The sequence below is a fragment of the Salmo salar genome, chromosome 19 (genome assembly GCF_965601325.2).
Source record: "Salmo salar chromosome 19, fSalSal1, whole genome shotgun sequence".
In the NCBI taxonomy this organism is placed as follows: Eukaryota; Metazoa; Chordata; class Actinopteri; order Salmoniformes; family Salmonidae; genus Salmo; species Salmo salar.
This window is the reverse complement of record NC_138309.1, coordinates 21866553-21893862: the sequence shown is the minus strand read 5'-3', so window position 1 is coordinate 21893862 and position 27310 is coordinate 21866553. Positions and strand designations below refer to the sequence as shown.

At 40.4% G+C, this 27310-nt stretch overlaps 1 protein-coding gene across 1 annotated transcript in view; it reads left to right on the top strand.

The window, feature by feature from the left end:
• Positions 1 to 27310, top strand: part of LOC106578565 (cadherin-12) — a 251807-nt gene that overhangs the window by 126685 nt on the left and 97812 nt on the right. The window contains exons 3-4 of the mRNA XM_014157554.3: positions 10069 to 10363; positions 22520 to 22639. Coding sequence (XP_014013029.2) covers positions 10069 to 10363; positions 22520 to 22639 — 415 coding nt within the window. The remainder of the gene's footprint in view (positions 1 to 10068; positions 10364 to 22519; positions 22640 to 27310) is intronic.

The following is a 27310-nucleotide window of genomic DNA, read 5'->3' as shown; positions in this document are numbered from 1 at the left end:
AGGGACCAGTGTGGCAGATGTGTTGTTTCCCACCCTTACCACCTGGGGACGGCCCATCAGAAAGTACAGGATCCAGTTGCAGAGGGAGGTGTTTAGTCCCAGGGTCCTTATCTTAGTGCTGAGCTTTGTGGGCCCTATGGTAACCTATGTGTTGAACACTGAGCTGTAGTCAATGAACAGCATTCTCACATAGGTGTTCCTTTTGTCCAGGAGGGAAAGGGCGGAGTGGAGGGCAATTGAGATTGGGTCATCTGTGGATCTGTTGGGCGGTATGCAAATTGGAGTGGGTCTAGGGTTTCCGGGATGATGGTGTTGATGTGAGCCATGACCAGCCTTTCAAAGCACTTTATGACTACCAACGTGAGTGCTATGGGGCAATAGTCATTTAGGCAGATTACCTTCCCTTTCTTGGACACAGGAACTATGGGTCCTGCTTGAAACATGAAGGTATTACAGACTCGGTCAAGGAGAGGTGCTTGACTTGGTCTAGAATAGGTTCCGGTACTCATTTTGGGTGCCGGTACTGTTCATATTTAGGTGCAGGAACTCTATAATACTTTTTAGCTAATATTTTATAAGTGGTTCTCAAGCAGTAGTAGGTGCCAGTACTCAGTTCTGGTGAGCTCTTGCCCAAGTCAAGCACATTATACTGGCTTGTAAAGTGATGTATAATTCTTATTGGAATCCAGCCAGAGTTACAATATCCAACAGTTTGAATTTTTATTCACTTGCAACCTGCATTCATAATGACTGCCAGGGTTAAGAACAGTATGAGGATACAATCTAACCCATTTAAATGGGAACAACCATTTCAGTAACAGGTGCAAAAAATCTAACTAAATGATTGGATTAGTTTAGAAAAATTAATGTTATGAATTTTTGTGTAGCATAAGATTAATCAATCAATCACTCAATGTACATGCAACAACACAGGTATTAAAAACTATTCTCCCCAAATCTACTTGCAGTAGAGCATACTGGGGAAAAATGTATTTGTTATCATAACTGGGGGTTATGGTGCAGGTAGAACCTTTTGGCTTCCATGTTAAACTTTTTCCAAAGAGGGTTCTACCTGAAACCCCAAAACAGTTATCCTATGGGGACACCAGAAGATCAATTTTTTCTAAGAGTAGAGACACTTACCTAACAGGGTTCTACCATGGTGATGGTCACAATACTTTACAGTAGCTGAATATTAGACACAACACAATCCAATCTGTGAGTTTGATGTCCTGTACAGGGGAAAAAATTATTCCATGTCAACAGGTGTACCGCTTGTAGCCAAAGAAAAACCTTCTTATAGGGTGTTAGATTGTGTCCCAAATGGCACCCAATTCTCTTCATGTATTTAATAATAGGGTGCAATTTGGAACACAGTCATGGCAATTGTAGAAAGAGGAACTGCACTGTGAAGTGGAGAAAGAACTGGGTCAAGCCAGTACATATGCCCCCAGGCTGACAGATAAAGTCAGATTTTGCAAAGGTGTTTAAAAAAAAATGTGCTTGCAGAAAACACAAACATGCTAAAACAGTGCAGTGAGAGCATTGTTTTATACTCAAGGTTGAAGTAACTTTAGATTAAGTTAACTCAACACGAAATGTGTATTTTACATGATTTAACAATTTAAGGCAGCAGGGAATTTTTACGGTGTATTTTTTTTTATTATCATAATTTACAAAAAAAAGACATATATTTAAAACACAATATACTCGCAGTGAAGCCGCTCAACAACTACATCACATTAGTTATCGAACAGACTCACATCAAGAGTGACACACAGAAGCAACCAGGGTCACAGCCCTGCTCCAGGGCACGTCGACAGATCTCCCACAAGGTCAACAACGGGGACCCGAACCAGCAATCCATCAGCCACTGGCCCAAGCTCCCAACCGCCAGGCCACCAACCCTCCAAGATCCCCCCCACAGTTCCCCAAGAGCTGCCCCTCAACCATTCGATTCCACATCCCAATCCTCAGCTCCCTCCAGTCTCTGCTGGCCACCCTCTTCGGATTTCTACGCACCATATATCTTTCAACTATGCTGTGATAATTATTACACAATTTTAATCTATCTAATTGAATTGAATCCACACATTGCGAGTTGAAGATAAATACTTTTACTAAGAGTATTAGTATATTAGTAATTGACTGACCCGATCTCTCCAGATCTCCCAACAGTACAGTCGTGGCCAAAAGTTTTGAGAATGACACAAATATTAATTTTCACAAAGTCTGCTGCCTCAGTTTGTATGATGGCAATCTGCATATACTCCAGAATGTTATGAAGAGTGATCAGATGAATTGCAATTAATTGCAAAGTCCCTCTTTGCCATGCAAATTAACTGAATCCCCCTAAAAACATTTCCACTGCATTTCAGCCCTGCCACAAAAGGACCAGCTAACATCATGTCAGTCATTCTCTTGTTGGGGATAGGGGGCAGTATTTTCACAGCCAGATAAAAAACGTACCCGATTTAAACTGGTTACTACTTTTACCCAGAAACGAGAATATGCATAGAATTGGATAGAATTGGATAGAAAACACTCTGAAGTTTCTAAAACTGTTTGAATGGTGTCTGTGAGTATAACAGAACTCATATGGCAGTCAAAACCCTGAGACAAATCCTAACAGGAAGTGGAAATCTGATTTGTGGAATCACTTTCAACACTTTGCCTATGAAACACACCATGAGTTAGGATTCATCTAGCACTTCCTAAGGCTTCCACTAGATGTCAACAGTCCTTACAAAGTGGTTTGAGTCTTCTCCGGTAAAAACTGACCGAACGAGAGGCCTGGAAAGTTTGTCATAGAGGGAGGGCCATTACTACTATGACGCGCATGCCCATGAGTACTCTTTCGTTCCGAAACGTTTAGTAAGACAATGCAATTGTCCGCATTGAATATTATTAAAGTTCTGATTGAAAAAGGCCCTAAAGATTTATGTTATACAACGTTTGACATGTTTGAACGAACGTAAATAAAAAAAAATTGCTCATTCATGAGGACAAGTCCTTCGTACATTATGAGTAGCCTTCGGAACGCGCTAACAAGAAGGAGCTATTGGGACATAAATTATTAACTTTTTCGAACAAAACTACATTTGTTGTGGACCTGGGATTCCTGGAAGTGCCTTCTGATGAAGATAACCAAAGGTAAGTGAATATTTACAATAGTATATTTGATTTTAGATGACTCCAAGATGGCGCTAACCTGTATCGCCTAGCCTATATTTTGGAGCATAGCACCCTCGTTTATTGCAAAGTGTGATTTCCCAGTAAAGTTATTTTTAAATCTGGCAATGCGGTTGCATTCACGAGATGTTAATCTATAATTCTTTGAATGACAATATTATATTTTACCAATGTTTTTGAATAGTAATTTAGTAAATTGTAGCGCTGATCACCGGAAGCATTTGAGGGAAAATATTTTCTGAACGTCACGCGCCGATGTAAAATGCTGTTTTTATATATAAATATGAACTTTATCGAACAAAAAATGCATGTATTGTGTAACATGATGTCCTAGGAGTGTCATCTGATGAAGATTGTCAAAGGTTAGTGCTGCATTTAGCTGTGTTTTGGGTATTTGTGACGCATGCTAGTTGCTTTGAAAATGGCAGTGTGATTATTTTTGGCAGGGTACTCTCCTAACATAATCTAATGTTTTGCTTTTGCTGTAAAGCCTTTTTGAAATCGGACAACGTGGTTCGATTCAGGAGAGGTGTATCTATAAAATGGTGTAAAATAGTCATGTTTGAGAAATTGAAGTTATAGCATTAATGAGGAATTTGTATTTCACGCAACGCGATTCCACTGGCTGTTGACTAGGGTGGGACGCAAACGTCCCACGTTTCCCAGACAGGTTAACACAGGTGTGAGTGTTGACGAGGAGAAGGCTTTAGATCACTCTGACATGCAGATTGAGTTCGAATAACAGACTGGAAGCTTCAATAGGAGGGTGGTTCTTGGAATTATTGTTCTTCGTCTGTCAAACATGGTTACCTGCAAGGAAACACGTGCCGTCATCATTGCTTTGCTCAAAAAGGGCTTCACAGGCAAGGATATTGCTCCTAGTAAGATTGCACCTAAATCAACCATTTATCGGATCATCAAGAACTTCAAGGTGAGCGGTTCAATTGTTGTGAAGAAGGCTTCAGGGCACCCAAGAATGTCCAGCAAGCGCCAGCACTATCTCCTAAAGTTGATTCAGCTGCGGGATAGGGGCACCACCAGAACAGAGCTTGCTCGGGAATGGCAGCAGGCAGGTATGAGTGCATCTGCACGCACAGTGAGGCGAAGACTTTTGGAGGATGGCCTGGTGTCAAAAAGGGCAGCAAAGAAGCTGGGACAGACTGATATTCTACAAAAGGTACAGGGATTGGACTGCTGAGGACTGGGGTAAAGTCATTTTCTCGGATGAATCCCCTTTCCGATTGTTTGGGGCATACGGACAAAAAGCTTGTCCGGAGAAGACAAGGTGAGCACTACCATCAGTCCTGTGTCATGCCAACAGTAAAGCATCCTGAGACCATTCATGTGTGGGGTTGCTTCTCAGCCAAGGGAGTGGGCTCACTCACAATTTTGCCTAAGAACACAACTATGAATAAAGAATGGTACCAACACATCCTCCGAGAGCAACTTCTCCCAACCATCCAGGAACAGTTTGGTGACGAACAATGCCTTTTCCAGCATGATGGAGCACCTTGACATAAGGCAAAAGTGATAACTAAGTGGCTCAGGGAACAAAACGTCGATATTTTGGGTCCATGGCCAGGAAACTCCCCAGACCTTAATCCCATTGAGAACTTGTGGTCAATCCTCAAGAGGCGGCTGGACAAACAAAACCCCACAAATTCTGACAAACTCCAAGCATTGATTATGCAAGAATGGGCTGCCATCAGTCAGGATGTGGCCCAGAAGTTAATTAACAGCATGCCAGGGTGGATTGCAGAGGTCTTGAAAAAGAAGGGTCAACACTGCAAATATTGACTCTTTGCATCAACTTCATGTAATTGCCAATAAAAGCCTTTGACACTTATGAAATGCTTGTAATTATACTTCAGTATTCCATAGTAACATCTGACAAAAATATCTAAAAATACTGAAGCAGAAAACTTTGTGAAAATTTATATTTGTGTCATTCTCAAAACTTTTGGCCACAATTTTAGATCAATGTTATGCATTTTCAGCCATTCCTCAACCTGAGACCAGAAACAGGCTACCTGAGGGCAATACCAAAATAAATGGCCTATTGATTCTGTATCCTCACAACAAAATCTGCAGAGCTTTGATGATTGTATGCCCCAAATGTTCAACATTTTGTTGGTGGAAAGAATTCTATATAATAATTTTAGCTGAAAAGCACGAAGGCTTGAGTCTTGCTACGTTTTATATATCAACTCATACACCCTGTACCACGGAATCGGTACATCAAAAATCTGTATGGCACAGCTGTCAACTTCCTGGTCCTCAAATGAAACTGCTATACTTTCCTATTTATGCTATTTTTATTCCTCTGCCAGTTTTGATCCTTAATATAGGGCAGACAGACCAGTTCCCTACCTCCTCCCGCTGCCACCTGCCTCCCCCATTTTTGGGGTAAGTGGTTATTATTCCAGTTCCTTAACCTGTTAGGGCTAGGGGGCAGTATTGACACGGCTGGATAAAAAACGTACCCGATTTAATCTGGTTACTACTCCTGGCCAGTAACTAGAATATGCATATAATTATTGGCTTTGGATAGAAAACAGTCCAAAGTTTTTAAAACTGTTTGAATGGTGTCTGTGAGTATAACAGAACTCAAATGGCAGTTCAAAACCTGAGAAGATTCTGTACAGGAAGTACCCTGTCTGACCATTTCTTGGCCTTCTTTGCCATCTCTATCCATTACAAAGGATCTCTGCTGTTACGTGACACGTCCTACGGCTCACATGGTCTCTCAGAAGGCGTCAAAAAGCTGAATCGTGGCTTTGCAGGCTCTGGCTGAAAAAAAGTAGCGCGTTTGGGTAGTGGCTGGTTACAGTACTGTGAGACTCAGGCTCGTGCCCGCGTCGACCGAATGCTTTGTTTTCTTTCCTCTGTTTACCTAAACGGAGATTCCCGGTCGGAATATTATCGCTTTTTTACGAGAAAAATGGCATAAAAATGGATTTTAAATAGCGGTTGACATGCTTCGAAGTACGGTAATGGAATATTTTGATTTTTTTTGTCACGAATTGCGCCATGCTCGTAACCCTGATTTACCATTTCGGATAGTGTCTTGAACACACGAACAAAACGCCGCTATTTGGATATAACGATGGATTATTTTGGACCAAACCAACATTTGTTATTGAAGTAGCAGTCCTGGGAGTGCATTCTGACGAAGACAACAAAGGTAATCAAACTTTTGTAATAGTAAATCTGACTTTGGTCAGGGCTAAACTTGGTCGGTGTCTAAATGGCTAGCCGTGATGGCTGGGCTATCTACTGAGAATATTGCAAAATGTGCTTTCACCGAAAAGCTATTTTAAAATCGGACACCTCGATTGCACAAAGGAGTTCTGTATCTATAATTCTTAAAATAATTGTTATGTTTTTTGTGAACGTTTATCGTGAATAATTTAGTAAATTGTTAGTAAATTCCCCGGAAGTTTGCGGGGGGTATGCTAGTTCTGAACGTCACATGCTAATGTAAAAAGCTGGTTTTTGATATAAATATGAACTTGATTGAACAAAACATGCATGTATTGTATAACATAATGTCCTAGGATTGTCATCTGATGAAGATCATCAAAGGTTAGTGCTGCATTTAGCTGTCTTATGGGTTTTTGTGACATTATATGCTAGCTTGAAAAATGGGTGTCTGATTATTTCTGGCTGGGTACTCTGCTGACATAATCTAATGTTTTGCTTTCGTTGTAAAGCCTTTTTGAAATCGGACAGTGTGGTTAGATTAACGAGAGTCTTGTCTTTAAAATGGTGTAAAATAGTCATATGTTTGAGAAATTGAAGTAATAGCATTTCTAAGGTATTTGAAAATCGCGCCACGGGATTCAACTGGCTGTTGCGTAGGTGGGACGAATTCCAAATGCCTGAAGGTACCACGTTCATCAGTACAAACAATAGTACGCAAGTATAAACACCATGGGACCACGCAGTCGTCATACCGCTCAGGAAGGAGACGCGTTCTGTCTCCTAGAGATGAACGTACTTTGGTGCGAAAAGTGCAAATCAATCCCAGAACAACAGAAAGGGACCCTGTGAAGATGCTGGAGGAAACAGGTAGAAAGTATCTATATCCACAGTAAATCGAGTCCTATATCGACATAACCTGAAAGGCCGCTCAGCAAGGAAAAAGCCACCGCTCCAAAACCGCCATAAAATAGCCAGACTATGGTTTGCACATGGGAACAAACATCGTACTTTTTGGAGAAATGTCCTCTTGTCTGATGAAACAAAAATAGAACTGTTTGGCCATAATGTCCATCGTTATGTTTGGAGGAAAAAGAGTGAGGCTTGCAAGCTGAAGAACACCAATCCAACCGTGAAGCACGGGGGTGGCAGCATCATGTTGTGGGGTTGCTTTGCTGCAGGAGGAACTGGTGCACTTCACAAAATAGATGGCATCATGAGGGAGATAAAAGATGTGGATATAATGAAGCAACATCTCAAGACAGTCAGGAAGTTAAAGCTTGGTCGCAAATGGGTCTTCCAAATGGACAATGACCCCAAGCACACTTCCAAAGTTGTGGCAAAATGGCTTAAGGACAACAAAGTCAAGGTATTAGAATGGCCATCAGAAAGCCCTGACCTCAATCCCCTATAGAACATTTGTGGGCAGAACTGAAAAAGTGCGTGCGAGCAAGGAGGCCTTACAAACCTGACTCAGTTACAGCAGCTCTGTCAGGAGGAATGGGACAAAATTCACTCAACTTATTGTGGGAAGCTTGTGGAAGGCTACCCTTAAACGTTTGACCCAAGTTAAACAATTTAAAGGCAATGCTACCAAATACTAATTGAGTGTATGTAAACTTCTGATCACTGGGAATGTGATGAAAGAAATACAAGTTGAAATAAATCATTCTCTCTACTATTATTCTGACATTTCACATTCGTAAAAGAAAGTGATGATCCTAACTGACCTAAGACAGGGCATTTTTACTATGATGAAATGTCATGAATTAATTAAAACTGAGTTTAAATGTAATTGGCTAAGGTGTATGTAAACTTCTGACTTCAACTGTACATGGACACCTTTGTTTTTAAGCCTTGGATTTCTAATCCTCTAATGTTGTTATTTGATCTGATTTTAATAGCTAGCATTTCGATGGCCATGACGAATAGATATGGTGACAGCAGACACCCTTGTTTAACTTCTCTTGACAATTCAAAACTCTCTGAGAAGTAGCCGCTATGTACTATTTTACACCTGGGGTTGCTATTCATTACCTTTAACCATTTTATAAGAGAATCACCGAAATTGAAAAAATCCAGGCATTTATAAATACAATCGAGTCTTACTTTATCAAAGGCCTTTTCAAAATCCGCTATAAATATCAGGCCTGGCTTCTTAGATGTTTCATGATGTTCTTTTACTTCTAGTAGTTGTCGTATATTATCTCCAATCTATCGTCCATGTAAAAAAAACTGTCTGATCAGTCTGAGCAATACCTGGTAAAACCTTTTTAATTCTGAGTGCTATGCATTTCGCTTGTATTTTTGCATCACAACATTGAAGTGTAAGAGGCCTCGAGTTTTTAAGATAGACTGGATCTTTATATTTGCCATCTGGGTCTTGTTTTAATAATAGTGAAATCAGACCTTCCCGCTGAGTACCTGACAGACTGCCATTTCTATAGGAGTAGTTAAAACAAGCTAACAATGGAGCTTTGAGCATATAAAGGCCATATATACCTCTATACCTCTGTATGCCATCAAGCCGTGGTTTTTTTCAGACTGAAAGGATTTAATAGCCTCAAAAAGTTATTCCTCTGTCATTTTTAAGTTGTTTTAGCAAAGTACATAATAAACTCTTCTCAATTAATATGTGGCCAAACTCTTCCATGCCCACAGACCTGTTGGCATAGCAGGAAATTCAAGTCACTGGCAACCAAGAGATTATGAGTTCAAATCCCAGATGAAGTGTTAAGTGTGCTCACGATGAAGAATCTTAAAAGAATGTTACTTTTGACCAAAAGTTTCAAGTTCAACTCAACAGTCGTTAAATATAAATTTGTCAGCTTCACTTACTAACTAGGTTGAAGTAACTTTAGATTAAGTTTCCTGAAACAACAGGGTGATCAAATTAATATCCGTATTGTTGGGAGTGTCATCATATAGGTAATATGCACATCCCAAATACCTAACTTTTTCTACCAGATCTGGGCCAAACAGGTACACTACTTTGTATAGAATGAGTGTACAAATCATGAAGAACACCTGCTCTTTCCATGACATAGACTGACCAGGTGAAAGTTATGATCCCTTATTGATGTCACTTGTTAAATCCACTTCAATCAGTGTAGATGAAGGGGATGAGACAGATTAAAAAAGTATTTTTAAGCCTTGAGACAATTGAGACATGGATTGTGTATGTGTGCCATTCAGAGGGTGAATGGGCAAGACAATATGTAAGTGCCTTTGAAAGGGGTATGGTAGTAAGTGCCAGGCACACCGGTTTGTGTCAATGCTGCTGGGTTTTTCACGCTCAACAGTTTCCCGTGTGTATCAAGAATGGTCCACCACCCAAAGGACATCCAACCAACTTGACACAACTGTGGGAAGCATTGGAGTCAACATGGGCCAGCATCCCTATGGAATGCTTTCGACACCTTGTAGAGTCCATGCCCCGACAAAGTGAGGCTGGGGGCGGAACTCAATCTTTATTTCTTAATGTTTTGTGCACTCAATGTATATTGTATGTGGGGGTTTTTCTTTGTATTTTATAAGTGCAGTCAGTAAGTGCAGTGATTCCCATCGACTCACTTCATTAACTGCCTTAACATTAAACTGTTCTCCCTCAGTGGTCTCAATGAATCATTAGCAGTATGTTAGGACTGAACCTGTCCTTTTTCTCTTGTCTTGTAGCTGCACACTGACCTGGATAAGGGCGAGAGCGCAGTGAAGTACACTCTCATGGGAGAAGGGGCTGGCTCCATTTTCACCATCGATGCAACGACCGGGGATATCCATGCCTTAAGAAGCCTTGACAGGGAGGTGAAGCCTTACTACACCCTTCGTGCCCAGGCTGTTGATATCGACACAAACATGCCCATGGAGCCCGAATCACAGTTTGTGATCAAAGTCCAGGACATCAACGACAATGAGCCGAAGTTTCTGGAAGGTCCGTACACAGCTAGTGTCCCTGAGATGTCACCTGTAGGTAAGAAGAAATATCAGAAAATACTTTGTGTGGCCTATTCCCTTTTTAGTGCACTTCTTTTAACCAGAGACCTATGGGTTTACCCAGAGACCTTCTTCCACGAGAAATTACATCAGTTGGTGTTTTGTTGATGGTGTTGTAAAACACTGTCTCAGGTGCCGCTCCATAATCTCCCATAAGGGTGACTGACTGACTGACTGACTGACTGACACACACACACACACACACACACACACACACACACACACACACACACACACACACACACACACACACACACACACACACACATTTTAAACCCCCTATGCTCCTTTGAGACCCCCCTTTCAAAGTCACTGAGATCCCTTCTTCTAGCCATGGTAGCCAAAAAAATGGTCAACTGGGGCATTTTTATACATTAACCTAAGGATGATGGGATGACAATTGCTTAAGTAACTTAGGAACTATACCTATGTGGATGCAATTACTTTCAATATACTTTGCCTGAGTGGTGTAAAGTACTACATAAGTAGTTTATCGGGTATATGTAATTTACTTTAGTATTTCTATTTTTGACAGCATTTACTTTTACTTCACTACATCCCTAAAGAAAATAATGTACTTTTTACTCCATACAGTGCTTTGCAAAAGTATTCACCCCCTTCGCATTTTTACTATTTTGTTTCATTACAACCTGTAATTTCAATTTATTTTTATTTAGATTTCATGTAATGGACATAGTTCAAGTAGTTCAAAATGGTGAAGTGAAATCAAAAAAATTACTTGTTTAAAAACATTCAAAACGGAAAAGTAAGTGGTGCGTGCATATGTATTCACCCCTTTACTATGAAGCCCCTAAATAAGATCTAGTTCAACCAATTACCTTCAGAAGTCACATAATTAGTTAAATAAAGTCCACCTGTGTACAATCTAAGTGTCACATGATCTCAGTATATATACACCTGTTCTGAAAGGCCCCAGAGTCTGCAACACCACTAACCAAGGGACAACACCAAGCAAGTGGCACTATGAAGACCAAGGAGGTCTCCAAACAGGTCAGGGACAAAGTTGTGGAGAAGTACAGGTCAGGTCTGGGTTATAAAAAAATATCACAAACTTTGAACATCACATGGAGCACCATTAAATCCATTATTAAAAATTTGAAAGAATATGGCATCACAACAAACCTGCCAAGACAGGGCCGCCCACCAAAACTCACAGACCAGGCAAGGATGGCAATAATCAGAGAGGCAACAAAGAGACCAAAGATAACCCTGAAGGAGCTGCAAAGCTCCACAGCGGAGATTGGAGTATCTGTCCAAAGGACCACTAAGTCGTACACTCCACAGAGCTGGGCTTTACGAAAGAGTGGCCAGAAGAAAGCCATTGCAACCTGTTGGGGCTAAGGGGCAGTATTGAGAATTTTGAAAAAAATATGTGCCCATTTTTAACTGCCACCTACACCAACTCAGAAGCTAGGATATGCATATTATTACCAGATTTGGATAGAAAACACTCTGAAATTTCTAAAACTGTTTGAATGGTGTCTGTAAGTATAACAAAACTCATATGGCAGGCAAAAACCTGAGAAGAAAATAATAATTTTGTGGCTGTACAATTTTTTTTTGAGTCATTGTTAATAGATAACACAGTGAGAAAGGATTCATTTCGCACTTCCTACGGCTTCCACTAGATGTCAACGATCTTTATAAAGTTGTTTGAAGCGTCTATGATGAACAGAGACCGGATGACAAGGAAGAGAAGTTGACCTCCCTGGGATGTCGTCACTTCATTATTGGCTGCACCTGCGCAATCATGTGATGCGATACATTTTTCAAATACGTTTTTCAAGACACAGGAGAGGTCGGGTTGAAACATTACTGATATTTCACGTTAAAAATGGCTCTAAAGATTGATGCTAAACAACGTTTGACATGTTTGAACGAACGTAAATAGATTATTTTTTTTACTTTTCGCCGTGACTTCCCCCCCCCGCGCTACTTTTTAGTAGCCTACCGAAGCGCTAACAACTTGGAGTTATTTCGACATCAATTATGAACTTTGTCAAAAGAAACCACATTTGTTCTGGACCTGGGATTCCTGGAAGTGCCAATGGATGAAGATAATCAAAGGTAAGGGATTATTGACAATAGTATTATTGATATTACATGGTTACAAGATGATGCTAACCTATATAGCCTAGCCTATTGTTCTTAGCACAGCACCCGGTTTATTGCAACTTGTGATTTCCCAGTAAAGTTATTTTGAAATCTGTCAATACAGTAGCATTTACGAAATGTTAAACTATAAATCTTTGAATGACAATATTATAATTTACCAATGTTTTCGAATAGTAATTTTGTAAATTGTAACGTTGTTCACCGGAAGCATTTCAGAGAAGAAAAAAATCTGAATTTCACCGCTACTGTAAAATGCTGTTTTTGGATATAAATATGAACTTGATGGAACAAAAAATGCATGTATTGTATAACATAATGTCCTAGGAGTGTCATCTGATGGAGATTGTCAAAGGTTAGTGCATAATTTTAGCTGGTTTCTGCTTTTGGTGACGCCTGACCTTGAATTGAAAATGGATGTTTGTACTTTTGTGGCTATGTACTGTCCTAACATAATCTAACTTTATGCTTTTGCCGTAAAGCCTCTTTGAAAATCGAACAATGTGGTTAGATTAAGGAGATGTTTATCTTTTAAATTGTGTAAAATAGCTGATTGTTTGAGAAATTGAAATTATTAGATTTTTGAGGTTTTGAATTTCCAGCCTTGCTAGCAATCCCGTCTCAGGGTTCGTTGCTACCCCCTAGCCTGTTATGGCTAGGGGGCAGTATTTTCACGGCTGGATAAAAAAACGTACCCGATTTAATCTGGTTACCACTCCTACCCAGTAACTAGAATATGCATATACTTATTACGTATGGATAGAAAACACCCTACAGTTTCTAAAACTGTTTGAATGGTGTCTGTGAGTATAACAGAACTCATTTGGCAGGCAAAAACCTGACAAGGTTTCAGGCAGGAAGTGGCCTGTCTGACAAGGTGTCGTTCTTCTTGTCTCTGTTTATTGAAGAGTGAGGATCTTAGCTGTCCCGTGACACTTCCTACGGCTGCCATAGGGTCTCAGAAGGCGGTAAAAAGCTGAACCGTGGCTTTGCAGGCTCTGGCTGAAAAAAAGTAGCGCGTTTGGGTAGTGGCTGGTTACAGTACTGTGAGACTCAGGCTCGTGCCCGCGTCGACCGAAAGCTTTGTTTACTTTCCTCTGTTTAGCTAAAAGGAAATTCCCGGTCGGAATATTATCGCTTTTTTACGAGAAAAATGGCATAAAAATGGATTTTAAACAGCGGTTGACATGCTTTGAAGTACGGTAATGGAATATTTCGATTTTTTTTGTCACGAATTGCGCCATGCGCACGACCCTGATTTACCATTTCAGATAGTGTCTGGGACGCACGAACAAAACGCCGCTATTCGGATATAACGATGAATTATTTTGGACCAAACCAACATTTGTTATTGAAGTAGCAGTCCTGGGAGTGCATTCTGACGAAGACAACAAAAGGTAATCAAACTTTTAGAATAGTAAACCTGATATTGGTGAGTGCTAAACTTGCCGGGTGTCTAAATAGCTAGCCCGTGATGCCTGGGCTATGTACTTAGAATATTGCAAAATGTGCTTTCACCAAAAAGCTATTTTAAAATCGGACATATCGAGTGCATAGAGGAGTTCTGTATCTATAATTCTTAAAATAATTGTTATGCTTTTTGTGAACGTTTATCGTGAGTAATTTAGTAAATTCTTAGTGAATTCGCCGGAAGTTTGCGGGGGGTATGCCAGTTCTGAACGTCACATGCTAATGTAAAAAGCAGTTTTTTGATATAAATATGAACTTGATTGAACAAAACATGCATGTATTGTATAACATAATGTCCTAGGGTTGTCATCTGATAAAGATCATCAAACGTTAGTGCTGCATTTAGCTGTCTTCTGGGTTTTTGTGACATTATATGCTAGCTTGAAAAATGGGTGTCTGATTATTTCTGGCTTGGTACTCTGCTGACATAATCTAATGTTTTGCTTTCGTTGTAAAGCCTTTTTGAAATCGGACAGTGTGGTTAGATAAAGGAGAGTCTTGTCTTTAAAATGCTGTGAAATAGTCATATGTTTGAAAAAATGAAGTTTTTGTATTTTTGAGGAATTTGTAATTCGCGCCACGCCTATCATTGGATATTGGAGCAGGTGTTCCGCTAGCGGAACGTCTAGATGTAAGAGGTTAAAGAAAAAATTAAGCAAACACGTTTGTGTCACATCTGCTCCTGCCACGCCCTCTAGTGCTCATCCGGTGATCTCCTTGACCTGCCGCCACTCCCCCAGTGCTCTCTCCCTCTCCCTCTGTGTGTGTGATTGTGTGGGCGGAGATAGGTGTGCTGGAGTCAGAGCAGATCCCCACCAGCTGCAATCTGTTCCATAATCAAGACCTCTACAAATACTCAGTCCTGCCACTTCCACACTGCCAGATCGTAATCTCTGCCCAGTCAGTCCATGATTCTAGCCGTTTGCTCCAGTTGCACCTGTTTTCCCTTGGCTGGATCTGTTTCCTCTCCACTACAGTTCTGCCTGCTCTGACTCTGGTCCCTGTCTCCAGTCCGACTTCTCGTCAGTCATGCTACTCTGTCCTGGATTCCCCACTCTACGCTCCCTCCGGACCTGCTTTCCCTGTCCCCACACCTCTCGCTTCAGCCTCAGCCTCCGCACCTGGTTTCCAGCAACCTGCCTGAGCTTTCCCTGGCCTGCACTCTATCTTCCCCCATGTTAAAAAAATACCTTGGTTACCTCAACCCAGTCTCCTTGTCTGAGTGTGCTCTGCGTGACAGTTTGGTGTTCGCCAAAAGGCATGTGGGAGAGTCCCCAAACATATGGAAGAATGGACTCTGGTCAGATGAGACTAAAATGAATCTTTTTGGCCATCAAGGAAAATGCAATGTCTGGCGCAAACCCAGCACCTCTTGTCACTCCGAGAACACCATCCCCACAGTGAAGCGTGGTGGTAGCATCATGTTGTGGGGATGTTTTTCATCGGCAGGGACTGGGAAACTGGTCATAATTGAAGGAATGATGGATGGCGCTAAAAACAGGGAAATTCCTAAGGGAAACCTGGTTCAGTCTTCCAGAGATTTGAGACTGGGACGAAGGTTCACCTTCCAGCAGGACAATGACCCTAAGCATACTGCTAAAGCAACACTCGAGTGGTTTAAGGGGAAACATTTAAATGTCTTGGAATGGCCTAGTCAAAGCCCAGACCTCAATCCAATTGAGAATCTGTGGTATGACTTAAAGATTGCTGTACACCAGCGGAACCCATCCAACTTGAAGGAGCTGTAGCAGTTTTGCCTTGAAGAATGGGCAAAAATCCCAGTGGCTTGATATGCCAAGCTTATAGAGACATACCCCAAGAGACTTGCAGCTGTAATTGCTGCAAAAGCTGGCTCTTCAAAGTATTGATTTTGGGGGGGATTATTTTTTTTTAAATTATTATATATATATTTTACCTTTATTTAACTAGGCATGTCAGTTAAGAACAAATTCTTATCAGTGATGGCCTAGGAACAGTGGGTTAACTGCCTTGTTCAGGGGCAGAACAGTTACAGTTATGCATGCTCAAGTTCTGTTCTTTTGCCTTAGTTCTTGTTTGTTTCACAATAAAAAATATTTTGCGTCTTCAAAGTGGTAGGCATGTTGTGTAAATCAAATGATACAAACTACCCAAAAATCTATTTCTACCTCTCTGGGGTATGTGGGACGCTAGCGTCCCAACCGCGGGACACCCTATTCAACAGCCAGTGAAATAGCAGGGTGGCAAATTCAAAACAACAAAAATCTCATAATTCAAATTTCTCAACTATACAACTATTATATCCCATTTAACAGATACACTTCTCATTAATCCAACCACATTGTCCGATTTCAAAAAGGCTGTACGGCGAAAGCATAACATTAGATTATGTTAGGACAGCGCCAAGACAAGAAAAACCACACAGCCAATTTCCAAGCAAGGAGAGGCGTCACAAAAACCAGAAATACAGCTAAAATTAATCACTAACCTTTGATGGTCTTCATCAGATGGGACTCATAGGACTTCATGTTACACAATACATGTATGTTTTGCTCGATAAAGTTCATATTTATATTCAAAAACCCCATTTTACATTGGAGTGTAATGTTCAGAAATGTTTTGCCTCCCAAAACTTCCGGTGAATGAGCACATCAATATACAGAAATACTCATCATAAACGTTGATAAAATATTCAACAGTTACTCAATAATCTGAGTACAGCGCTCAGACAACAACAACAAGCAATACAGATACCCGCCATTTTGGAGTCAACTAAAATCAGAAATAGCATTATAAGTATTCACTTACCTTTGATGATCTTCATCAGAATGCACTCCCAGGAATCCCAGTTCGACAATAAATGTTTGTTTTGTTCGATAAAGTCCATAATTTATGTCCAAATACCTCCTTTTTGTTCTCGCGTTTAGTCCATCAATCCAAATGCAGGAAGTGCGCGCAAATGTCACGACGAAAAGTCAAAAAAAGTTAGTTTTACGTTCATAGAAACATGTCAAACGATGTTTACAATCCATCCATCCTTAGGGTCTTTTTTATCATAAATCTTCAATAATATTCCAAAAGGACAATAGCGTATTCATTACAGAGGAAAAAGAAGGAACGGCGTGCCTGTGTGACTGCGCAGTAAACAACTCATTGGCCTCAGGCAGTCCACTTGTTGAGTCAGCTCTTATTCTCTCCCCAGTCACAGTAGAAGCATGAAACAACATTCTAAAGACTGTTGACATCTAGTGGAAGCCTTAGGAAGTACAATATGAACCCTAAGTCACTATATACTGTATAGGCAATCACTTGAAAAACTACAAACCTCAGATTTCCACACTTCCTGGTTGGATTTTTCTCAGGTTTTTGCCTGCCATATGAGTTCTGTTATACTCACAGACATCATTCAAAGAATTTTAGAAACTTCAGAGTGTTTTCTATCCAAATCTACTAATAATATGCATATCCTACCTTCTGAGCCTGAGTATCAGGCAGTTTACTACGGGCATGCCTTTCATCCGGATGTCAAAATTCTGCCCCCTACCCTAGAGAAGTTAATTCCAGGGTGTAAGGCAACAAAATAGAAAAAATGCCAAGGGTGAATACTTTCGCAAGCCGCTGTACATTTTCCCTGATGCCCAAAAGTACTTGTTTCTCTTTGAATGCATAGCAGGACAGAAAATGGTCCAGTTCACATACTTATCAAGAGAACAACCCTCGTCATCCCTACTGCCTCTGATCTGGCAGTAGGGAGTGTAAATTGGAGTGTAAATTTAAAAAACATGAAACTCTGGTTGGCTTGATATTACTTTTGACACTTAAGAATATTTTAGCAATTATATTTACAAGCAAATAATTTTAGACTTTTACTCAAGTAGTATTTTACTGGGTTACTTTCACTTTTATTTGACTCATCTTCTATTAAGGTATTTTTACTTTTACTCAGGTATGACAATTGGGTACTTTTTCCACCACTGCTTTGCATCCCTCATTTACTCAAGAGTTTCCTTTATTTTGGCAGTTACCTGTACACTCCACACACAAACTGGGCTCTAAATCCGTATGGTCCCTTTCAAGCTGATCGAAAACATGGTTCATTCTACAACTCACTGCAGGGAAAAAGAGATGGAAGGCACTGAAGCAGACTTTAGTCTCTGTGTGTTGTGTGTGTTTTTTGAGAATTTAGGACCTGCCTGCGAAATAACTATTTCCTTTAAAGATGCAATATGTAACTTTTTGCGCAACCCAACCAAATTCACATACAAAATGTGTGTCATAGATCTGTCATTCTCATTGAAAGCAGTTTCAGTTTTGTACACCAGCTTTAAACAGCTGAAAATACAATATTTTGGCTTATTGAAAATACATTTCACAGCGGTTTAGATGGTACAAGGATTCTCTATACTATACATTGCTTGCTTTGTCACTAGGTGAACTATTCAAACGTTATTGCACCTTTAAACGAGGGATTGAGCATGCTTTAGAAATAATTATTATTTTCAGATTATTCTGCAGTCACTCTTGACAATTTAGCGACTTTGTCCTATATTTGGCGAATTCAACTACTTTTCAGGCTGCCTTTGGGGAGTTTTGACACAGAGGGTTTCTATGGTTTTGATAGCATTTAGCAACTTTTCCCACTCAGTTCTGATGCAAACAAGAGTGGGAGAAGCTGTCTGAGCAACAGAAATCACAGCAACAGCGCAGACACAGGCAGAGAAGAACAAGGGCAGGGGGTGTAAGGTGTCATGTAAAAATCTTCCCAGTGTGAAATAGTTCAAAATCGTTTTGATTGTGTTCTGATTGTGATGTCATGCTGCAAAATCTCTCCCAGCGTGAAAATGTTCCCAATTCAATAATTGCACGCGCAATATTCTCTTTATATGGATGGCTGAGCTCGTGCGGCTGTTTCTCTCACATCCCTCGAGCTCAAAAACTGTGCTTGTGGGCACACACATTTGCTTCATACATCTGCCAATCAATGGTGGGCAGGAGTATTGAAGATTGTATCAGAAGCTTGTTGAGACGTGAGATCAGCATATAAATACCAGGACTTGCGAGTCAAAGTGCTGAGGGTTGATGTGAGGAGAGATTATTTGCGATGCTAATGGTTAATCACAACTAGGCAGTTTGTGCTGGTTTATCAGAATGTGCTGTATTCATGTTTTTGCTTGTGTGTTTTAGTGATGCAATCCTTTAAGAAACATCTCTATTTCCATAAAGCTTTCAAATATGAGTGTTTGGTTTAAAATGTATTAATAATAGCTAAACAAATCTATGCACCACTTTTATCTTGGCTCATTCCAGTTCCTTAATATTCTTTGAAAATAACGTTTTCGATTGACAGTGCATATATATATATTTGTTTGTTTATTTGTTAGTTAGCTAGCTAGCTGTACAAACAAGTTAAAACTGCACGCCTCTGAGAACAAGCCATCTCAACCAGTTTACAGCTAATTATGCTCATTCGCTAGCTAAATCAAGGGCGAGGCGGTGTGAGAGAAAAATCTGCACGAGCACAGACATCCACACAAACGCACATGCAATTATTGACTGGGAACATTTTCACGATGTGAGTTTTTACAACATGACTTCACAATCACAACACCATCAGAACGATTGGGAACTATTTGACTCTTGGAAGATTTTTACATGACATGCGGATAAAGAGGGTGCAAAAACGCTATGTCGGGGACAGCAGCTGTGCCGTCATCGCAGCAACACGTGATTTAGCGACTTCTGGTGACAAATCAAGTAGCCAATAGCGGATGTCCCTGAATAATTGTTGGCAACACTGTCTGCAGTGTGTGTGATAAATGGTTAAATCGGGTGTTTATGGAGCGTGTGCCTGAGAAAAATAGGAATCACTGCTAATTACATTAATGAAATGAATGGAACTGATAGGCCTTCCTTAGGGAAATGGGGTGTGGATTCAAAACACCAATTAAAACTGTAGTTTTATTTTCAAAGAATATTAACCTCTCTAGGGCAGGCGGGACGAATTCGTCCCACCTACGTAACAGCCAGTTGAATCCTGTGGCGCGATTTTCAAATACCTTTAAAAATCCTATTACTTCAATTTCTCAAACATATGACTGTTTTACAGCCATTTAAAGACAAGACTCTCGTTAATCTAACCACACTGTCCGATTTCAAAAAGGCTTTACAACGAAAGCAAAACATTAGATTATGTCAGCAGAGTACCCAGCCAGAAATAATCAGACACCCATTTTTCAAGCTAGCATATAATGTCACAAAAACCCAGAAGACAGCTAAATGCAGCACTAACCTTTGATGATCTTCATCAGATGACAATCCTAGGACATTATGTTATACAATAAATGCATGTTTTGTTCAATCAAGTTCATATTTATATCAAAAACCAGCTTTTTACATTAGCATGTGACGTTCAGAACTAGCATACCCCCCGCAAACTTCCGGGGAATTTACTAACAATTTACTAAATTACTCACGATAAACGTTCACAAAAAGCATAACAATTATTTTAAGAATTATAGATACAGAACTCCTCTATGCACTCGATATGTCCAATTTTAAAATAGCTTTTTGGTGAAAGCACATTTTGCAATATTCTAAGTACATAGCCCAGCCATCACGGGCTAGCTATTTAGACACCCGGCAAGTTTAGCCTTCACCAAAATCAGATTTACTATTATAAAAGTTTGATTACCTTTTGTTGTCTTCGTCAGAATGCACTCCCAGGACTGCTACTTCAATAACAAATGTTGGTTTGGTCCAAAATAATCCATCGTTATATCCGAATAGCGGCGTTTTGTTCGTGCGTCCCAGACACTATCCGAAATGGTAAATCAGTGTCGCGCGCATGGCGCAATTCGTGACAAAAAAATTCTAAATATTCCATTACCGTACTTCGAAGCATGTCAACCGCTGTTTAAAATCAATTTTTATGCAATTTATCTCGTAAAAAAGCGATAATATTCCGACCGGGAATCTCCTTTTCGGCAAACAGAGGAAAAAACACAGACGGGGGCGGCCAGTGCACGCGCCTAAGCCCACAGTCCCTTGATCGGCCACTTGAGAAAGGCGATAATGTGTTTCAGCCTGGGGCTGGAATGACGACATTCAGGTTTTTCCCGGGCTCTGAGAGCCTATTGGAGCCGTGGGAAGTGTCACGTTACCGCAGAGATCCTTTGTAATTGAATGAGATTTCAAAGAAAGACAATAAATTGTCAGACAGGCCACTTCCTGTAAAGGAATCTCTCAGGTTTTGACCTGCCATTTGAGTTCTGTTATACTCACAGACACCATTCAAACAGTTTTAGAAACTTTGGAGTGTTTTCTATCCAAAGCCAATAATAATTATATGCATATTCTAGTTACTGGGCAGGAGTAGTAACCAGATTAAATCGGGTACGTTTTTTATCCAGCCGTGTCAATACTGCCCCCTAGCCCTAACAGGTTAAGGAACTGGAATGAGCCAAGTTAAAAAGTGGTGCATAGATTTGTTTATCTATTACTAATACATTTTAAACCAAGCACTCGTATTTGAAAGCTTTATGGAAATAGAAGTGTTTCTTAAAGGATTGCATCACTAAAACGTACAAGCAAAAAAATGAATACAGCACAGGCTGATAAACCAGCACAAACTGCCTAGTTGTAAATGAGTGATTAACCATTAGCATTGGCATAGCAGTAATAGAGCGTGTAGAGCATCTCAGCTACATTCTACCCGGATGGGTGGTGCAGGGCTTAATCTCTCTCACCTAATGTTTTAATACAATTGTTACCATCTGTTCACAGCGCAAAGCCTATTTAATAAAGGCTTGTTACAGCCAACTAAAAGATTAGCATGTGTCAATGGCCATTTGTGCATGTAGCTTCTCTTGGATGTCCACCAAGCAGACTGTACAGTCCCAGCCTGTACATATGGGATAAAACAGAGAAATCTCATTTGGCCACAGGCTTGGTTTAATTGAGCTTATAGATACAATAATTGGATTTGATGGTAGGTTTACATGCTTGTGTGGAGACAGTGGATAATTGCAATTGGTGTTTTAGATTGAAGCTTCAGTAATTACAGAGGATGAGCCCATACTTCTATAACCAGTAATTACTCTGTTCCTGGTACAGCAGGAAGTTTGGATGGCTGCCATTCTGTTTCCTATTCCTGCTGTGCATGACTCTTTGTTTCCATAATGGAGGCAATGTCTAATGAATGCGTGTCTGAGCAGCCATTTTACCCCTGATGTATGTTTCGGCTAAGCATCCACTTAGCTGCAAATGTATATTTCACATAGTGAGTAATTCAACGTTCCAATGCCCCACACTCATCTTCTATCATATCCTCTTCACACTTTAGTCTAAGTGACTCTGTCCCAAATGGTTCCCTATTCGCTACATAGTGCACTACTTTTGACCTGAGCCTGGCTCAAAAGTAGTGCACTTTAAAGGGAATGAGAGTGCCATTTGGGAGGCATACATGGTGGCACAAGCTACTAAACTGGATGAAAACTATTCCATAAAAAATGCTCCAATCTCAATGTTATAAATGTATGTGTATGTTTTACAGGGACCTATGTCATGCAGGTGACAGCCACAGATGCAGATGACCCTACCTATGGAAACAGTGCCAGGGTGGTCTACAGCATCCTCCATGGCCAGCCATACTTCTCTGTTGATCCCAAGACAGGTAAATAAGATAGGCAACGTCAGTCAGAAATGGGTCTAATTTGGTACTTGTTGTTACTGTTTACATAATTGTATATGCCATTTAAAGGACACTTTTATCCAAAGCAACTTACAGTTTTTATGAACATGTGGTCCTGGGAAGCACCGTGAAACAACTGAGCCACGTAGGACCCATATGTTGGTCGATGTTGAATGCTGTTTTGTTTGGGATTGTGTTACTATTATCCAGCTTTGTGTGAAATGACAAAAAGGCATGGTAATTATCTGTCAAAATAAATAAATAGCTTACTTCTCCAAAAAAATAATGAGTTTCCAAATGCTCTAATAATCTAATAGGTGGGCGTATATTCTAACTTCTATATTCTAACTGAAAATTAGTATTGACAAAGTGTTGTCTTGAATTTAATTATACATTATTGATCTGATTATATAAATGAGTGAGATATCTTGATTTGATTACATTGTAGCTGGCCAGGGCAATGGATTAGAAACAGTGGCACGTTAAAGTTCCTTAAGTTCCTTTATGGTGGACCACATTTCCATCCACAGTTTTTAAAGTCACACTATAAAAAAAAACAAGACCGCTGTGATGGAAACAGGACGTTTTGGTGCAACTATAAATGTCAACAGTTAATCTGTTCGTTTGACATGGTGGGATCTTTTTGTATCTGTAAAATGAATGTGTGAAATGGCGGTTGAAGCGCCTTTATGCTCCATTATTGATATGATAACCATCATATCGAAGTAAACTTGTAGTCACGCGATGATATGGTGTATGGTCCTCCCACTACGAAACAATGCCATTTATTAGGTTACAGATCAAATAAATTATGATGAACTTCACATGGTGGTGAAAGTGCATAGTGATCTTGATGCTCCTTTCCAATAAATATTGAGGGTCTTATTCTGGTGACATGATGATCAATGCAAGACTGCCATTTGACCCCCCAAAATATTCTCGCTCTTATCCATAATAATCTCATCATGCACACTAGCCTATCTGCAGCCAACCTGGTCTCGTAAAGTAGAGGTAACATAGTAAATATAAATCCTGGACATTCAAATTAGTATGATATGTTACATTTGGTATGGTTACTTAATGCGGGGTGGGTGGATGTATAAGGTGAATATCTAGCAACCCAAAGGTTGCAAGTTCCAATCTCATCATGGACTACTTTAGCATGTTAGCTAATTAGCAACTTTTCAACTACTTTTTAGCTACTTTGAAACTACTTAGCATGTTAACTAACCCTAACCCTTTTAGCTAACCCTTCCCCTAACCCTAACATTAATCATTTTAGCTAACCCTAACCCTTTCACCTAACTCCTAAACTTAACCATAACCCCTAGCCTAGTTAACGTTAGCCAGCTAGCTAATATTAGCCACCTAGCTAGAATTCGTAACATATCATACGTATTTGCATATTCATCATATTGTCATGGGCGTCGTAAGGATTGGACCAAGGCGCAGCAGGTAAAGTGCTCATCTTCTTAATTTATTTAAAGAAAAAACTTAAACAAAATAAACAAACGACGAAAACAGTTCCATAAGGCTCCCAGGCTATACAGAAAATAACCACCCACAAAACATAAGTGAAACAAACCTCAACTAAATACGGCCTCCAATTAGAGGCAACGACAACCAGCTCCCTCTAATTGGAGGTCCTACCAAAAACCCAACATAGAAATAGAAAACTAGATTTAAACATAGAAATAGAAAATGTATAACCTAAATCAAAAACACCGAAACACACAAAACAAACACCCCCTGCCACGCCTTGACCAAATTACAATGACAAATAACCCCTTTTACTGGTCAGGACGTGACAGTACCCCCCCCAAAAGGTGCAGACCCCGAATGCACCTCAAAAACAAAACCCCACAAAAACAACCCCAAACTTAAAGGGAGGGAAGGGAGGGTGGCCACCGTCAACGATGGTCCCTGTGCTACACCCCCCCCCCCCTTCCCAATCCTCCCACTACGGAGGTGGCTCTGGCTCTGGGCGTAGCTCCCGTTCAGAAGACTCTAGGCTGGGGAGCGTCGCTGGAGACTCCTGGCTGAGGGGCGTCGCTGGAGACTCCTGGCTGAGGGGCGTCGCTGGAGACTCCGGGCTGAGGGGCGTCGCTGGAGACTCCGGGCTGAGGGGCATCGCTGGAGACTCCGGGCTGAGGGGCGTCTCTGGAGACTCCGGGCTGAGGGGCGTCTCTGGAGACTCCGGGCTGAGGGGCGTCTCTGGAGACTCCGGGCTGAGGGGCATTGCTGGAGGCTCCGGGCTGGGGGGCGTCGCTGGAGGCTCCGGGCTGGGGGGCGTCGCTGGAGGCTCCGGGCTGGGGGGCGTCGCTGATTGTGTTAGAACAGTTCAAAAATTATGTGTCTGACCAGGTTGCTACATACATGAATGAACGTAAAGTTAAGTCTCCAAGTGATGCAGCAGTCCTTGCAGATGAGTACAGGCTAACACATAAAAGCAATTTTGAGTCAAACAGTGACATGTACCATAAAAATAACTTTACTTCCAGGATTAGTAGGTCAAATTTTTCTGGAGCTTCTTTCCAAAGGCCTCAACAGAAGTTTGGGTCTGGAGAACTTAAAGCACCAGTTAAAGTATTTTTTTGGTGAAATAGTAGTAGTGGTAGTGCTAGTGGTAGTGACTGCAATAGTAATGGTAGTGGCTTGGCATCTATGACCGTGCCAAAGGATCAGCACCTCTCCGACCCTGCACGCTCCAGTTGTCATGTGTGTCCGGGAGCCAGCCTGTGCCAGTGAACATCAATCTTATAATAGACAGCTAACTATCGAGAACCCTACAACCCTCTTACCGTATGTATTTGATGTAGCCTAATGGTCGATACAGTTTTTACTTCTAATCAGTGTGTTCAAAGGTCTAATTGTTTGTGTTAGAATTTAGATTTGTATTATGTCTTTTGAAAGCAAGTAAAGAAAATGAATGTGTCACAGAAAAGGGAGGGAAAAAATAAAAGGAAATCATGATAACCATTGCCAACGTGATATCAGAGGAAGAAAGGGAATGGGGAGAATCTATCGCAGATTATGCCTTTCCACCCTGGAGAATATACAAAACACACACTGTGACTGTATTTCAAACCTGATGGCGAAAACATCCAACTGTTAAAACAAATGTTTCCCACGCTGAGCCTGCCACTACATACATCAACGCAGCTGAACAAACAAGCAGGAGAGAGAGAAAAAAGAAAGGGGAAAGTGGGGGAGGGAATCACATGCCTTAATCACCATGCACTTCACAGCATCATCCCGCCGTTAGAGCCGGCATTCAAAAAGATGAGAAGAATGTCAAAAAACAACATCCTTTGTTGCACTCACAGAAGACAGGATTTGAGGATCAAATGTGAAATCCATCCTATTCATATTACGAATGGGGGAATAAGAGAATAAGAAATGTACATCTTGCCACATTTTTATCCCTTCTATCACGCTGACATCCTCCTAGCTGACCTGGCCATTACTCGGCTGTATTTCCTCTGATGTCAAGGTCCCTCAGACCCTCTGGGGAATCATTATAAAGCCTCACTTAGTTCAGTATTGAATGTCAAGTGTCTCCACTTGGTCAAATGACCTCTATTTCTATATATCACAGCCTTGACTTCAGGCACATTAAAGCACCTCTAAGTATAGGCTCTTTCTAATGGGGCTGCAACACTGTAAAAAGTAATGTTGCCTTTATTTGTCTCAGCTCATTTTCCAAAGTCAACTGAAAAATACTGAAAAAATATTTTTAAACAAAAACGTGTTATCCTACTACCTTCAATGACTTGTTGCGTAAACTTCACACTTTTAGACAAATCAATGTGATTCAACTTGTTTTTTTGTTGTGCTGACAAAGCTACACTGTTAGCAATTGCTATAGATTTTATGATACAGATAATTGTATGGTAAATAAGTACTGTATTACTGTTTTGCTGTATATTTGCTGTCAATCGCAATATACTGTATTACCATTTTGCTGTATATTTACTGTCAATCGCGATGTACTTGGTTACTTTTTGGACCGTCCTGTAAATTATCTTAATATGCCTCACTTGCAATTACAGTTATTATTATAGGATATTTCAGATGTGCTTACGGCACACACTGTTAAATTTTTTATTTTTATTTTAAATAACTTCACCGGCTACGTAGTTGCGATAAAAATACAGCAAATATGCAACTAATATTGTATTTTTACAGTTGAACTGTATTTTCAAAAGTAAATTTAAAAAAACATACTGTATTTTTACTGTCAAATTAAGTTGTTATTGCTGTAAAATGTCAGTAGGGATGGTGGGACTCAACAGGCAGTTATTGTAATTGTACAGGATACATATTACAGTAAAGTCTTGTAAAATTATATACTGTGAGTACATTTTACACTCAACATCATGGGAATTGAACTTACAACCTCCTGGGATTTTAACCTCTAATCTTCTGGTTGCCAGCAACTAGAATGCCACCAGGTCTGTTTAGCTGACAGAGATTGGCCTGACAGATTTATTGTCAATAATACATTTCTGCACTTTGCAAAAAAAATGTGCTCAGAATCAAGTGAATAATTGTCAGATTCTGACAACACCAACTTAAAAATAGCAGTGCTCAGGGACAATTGACGTAAAGTTTGCATAATCTCCCTGGAGATTTTAACTTGAAACCTCTTGG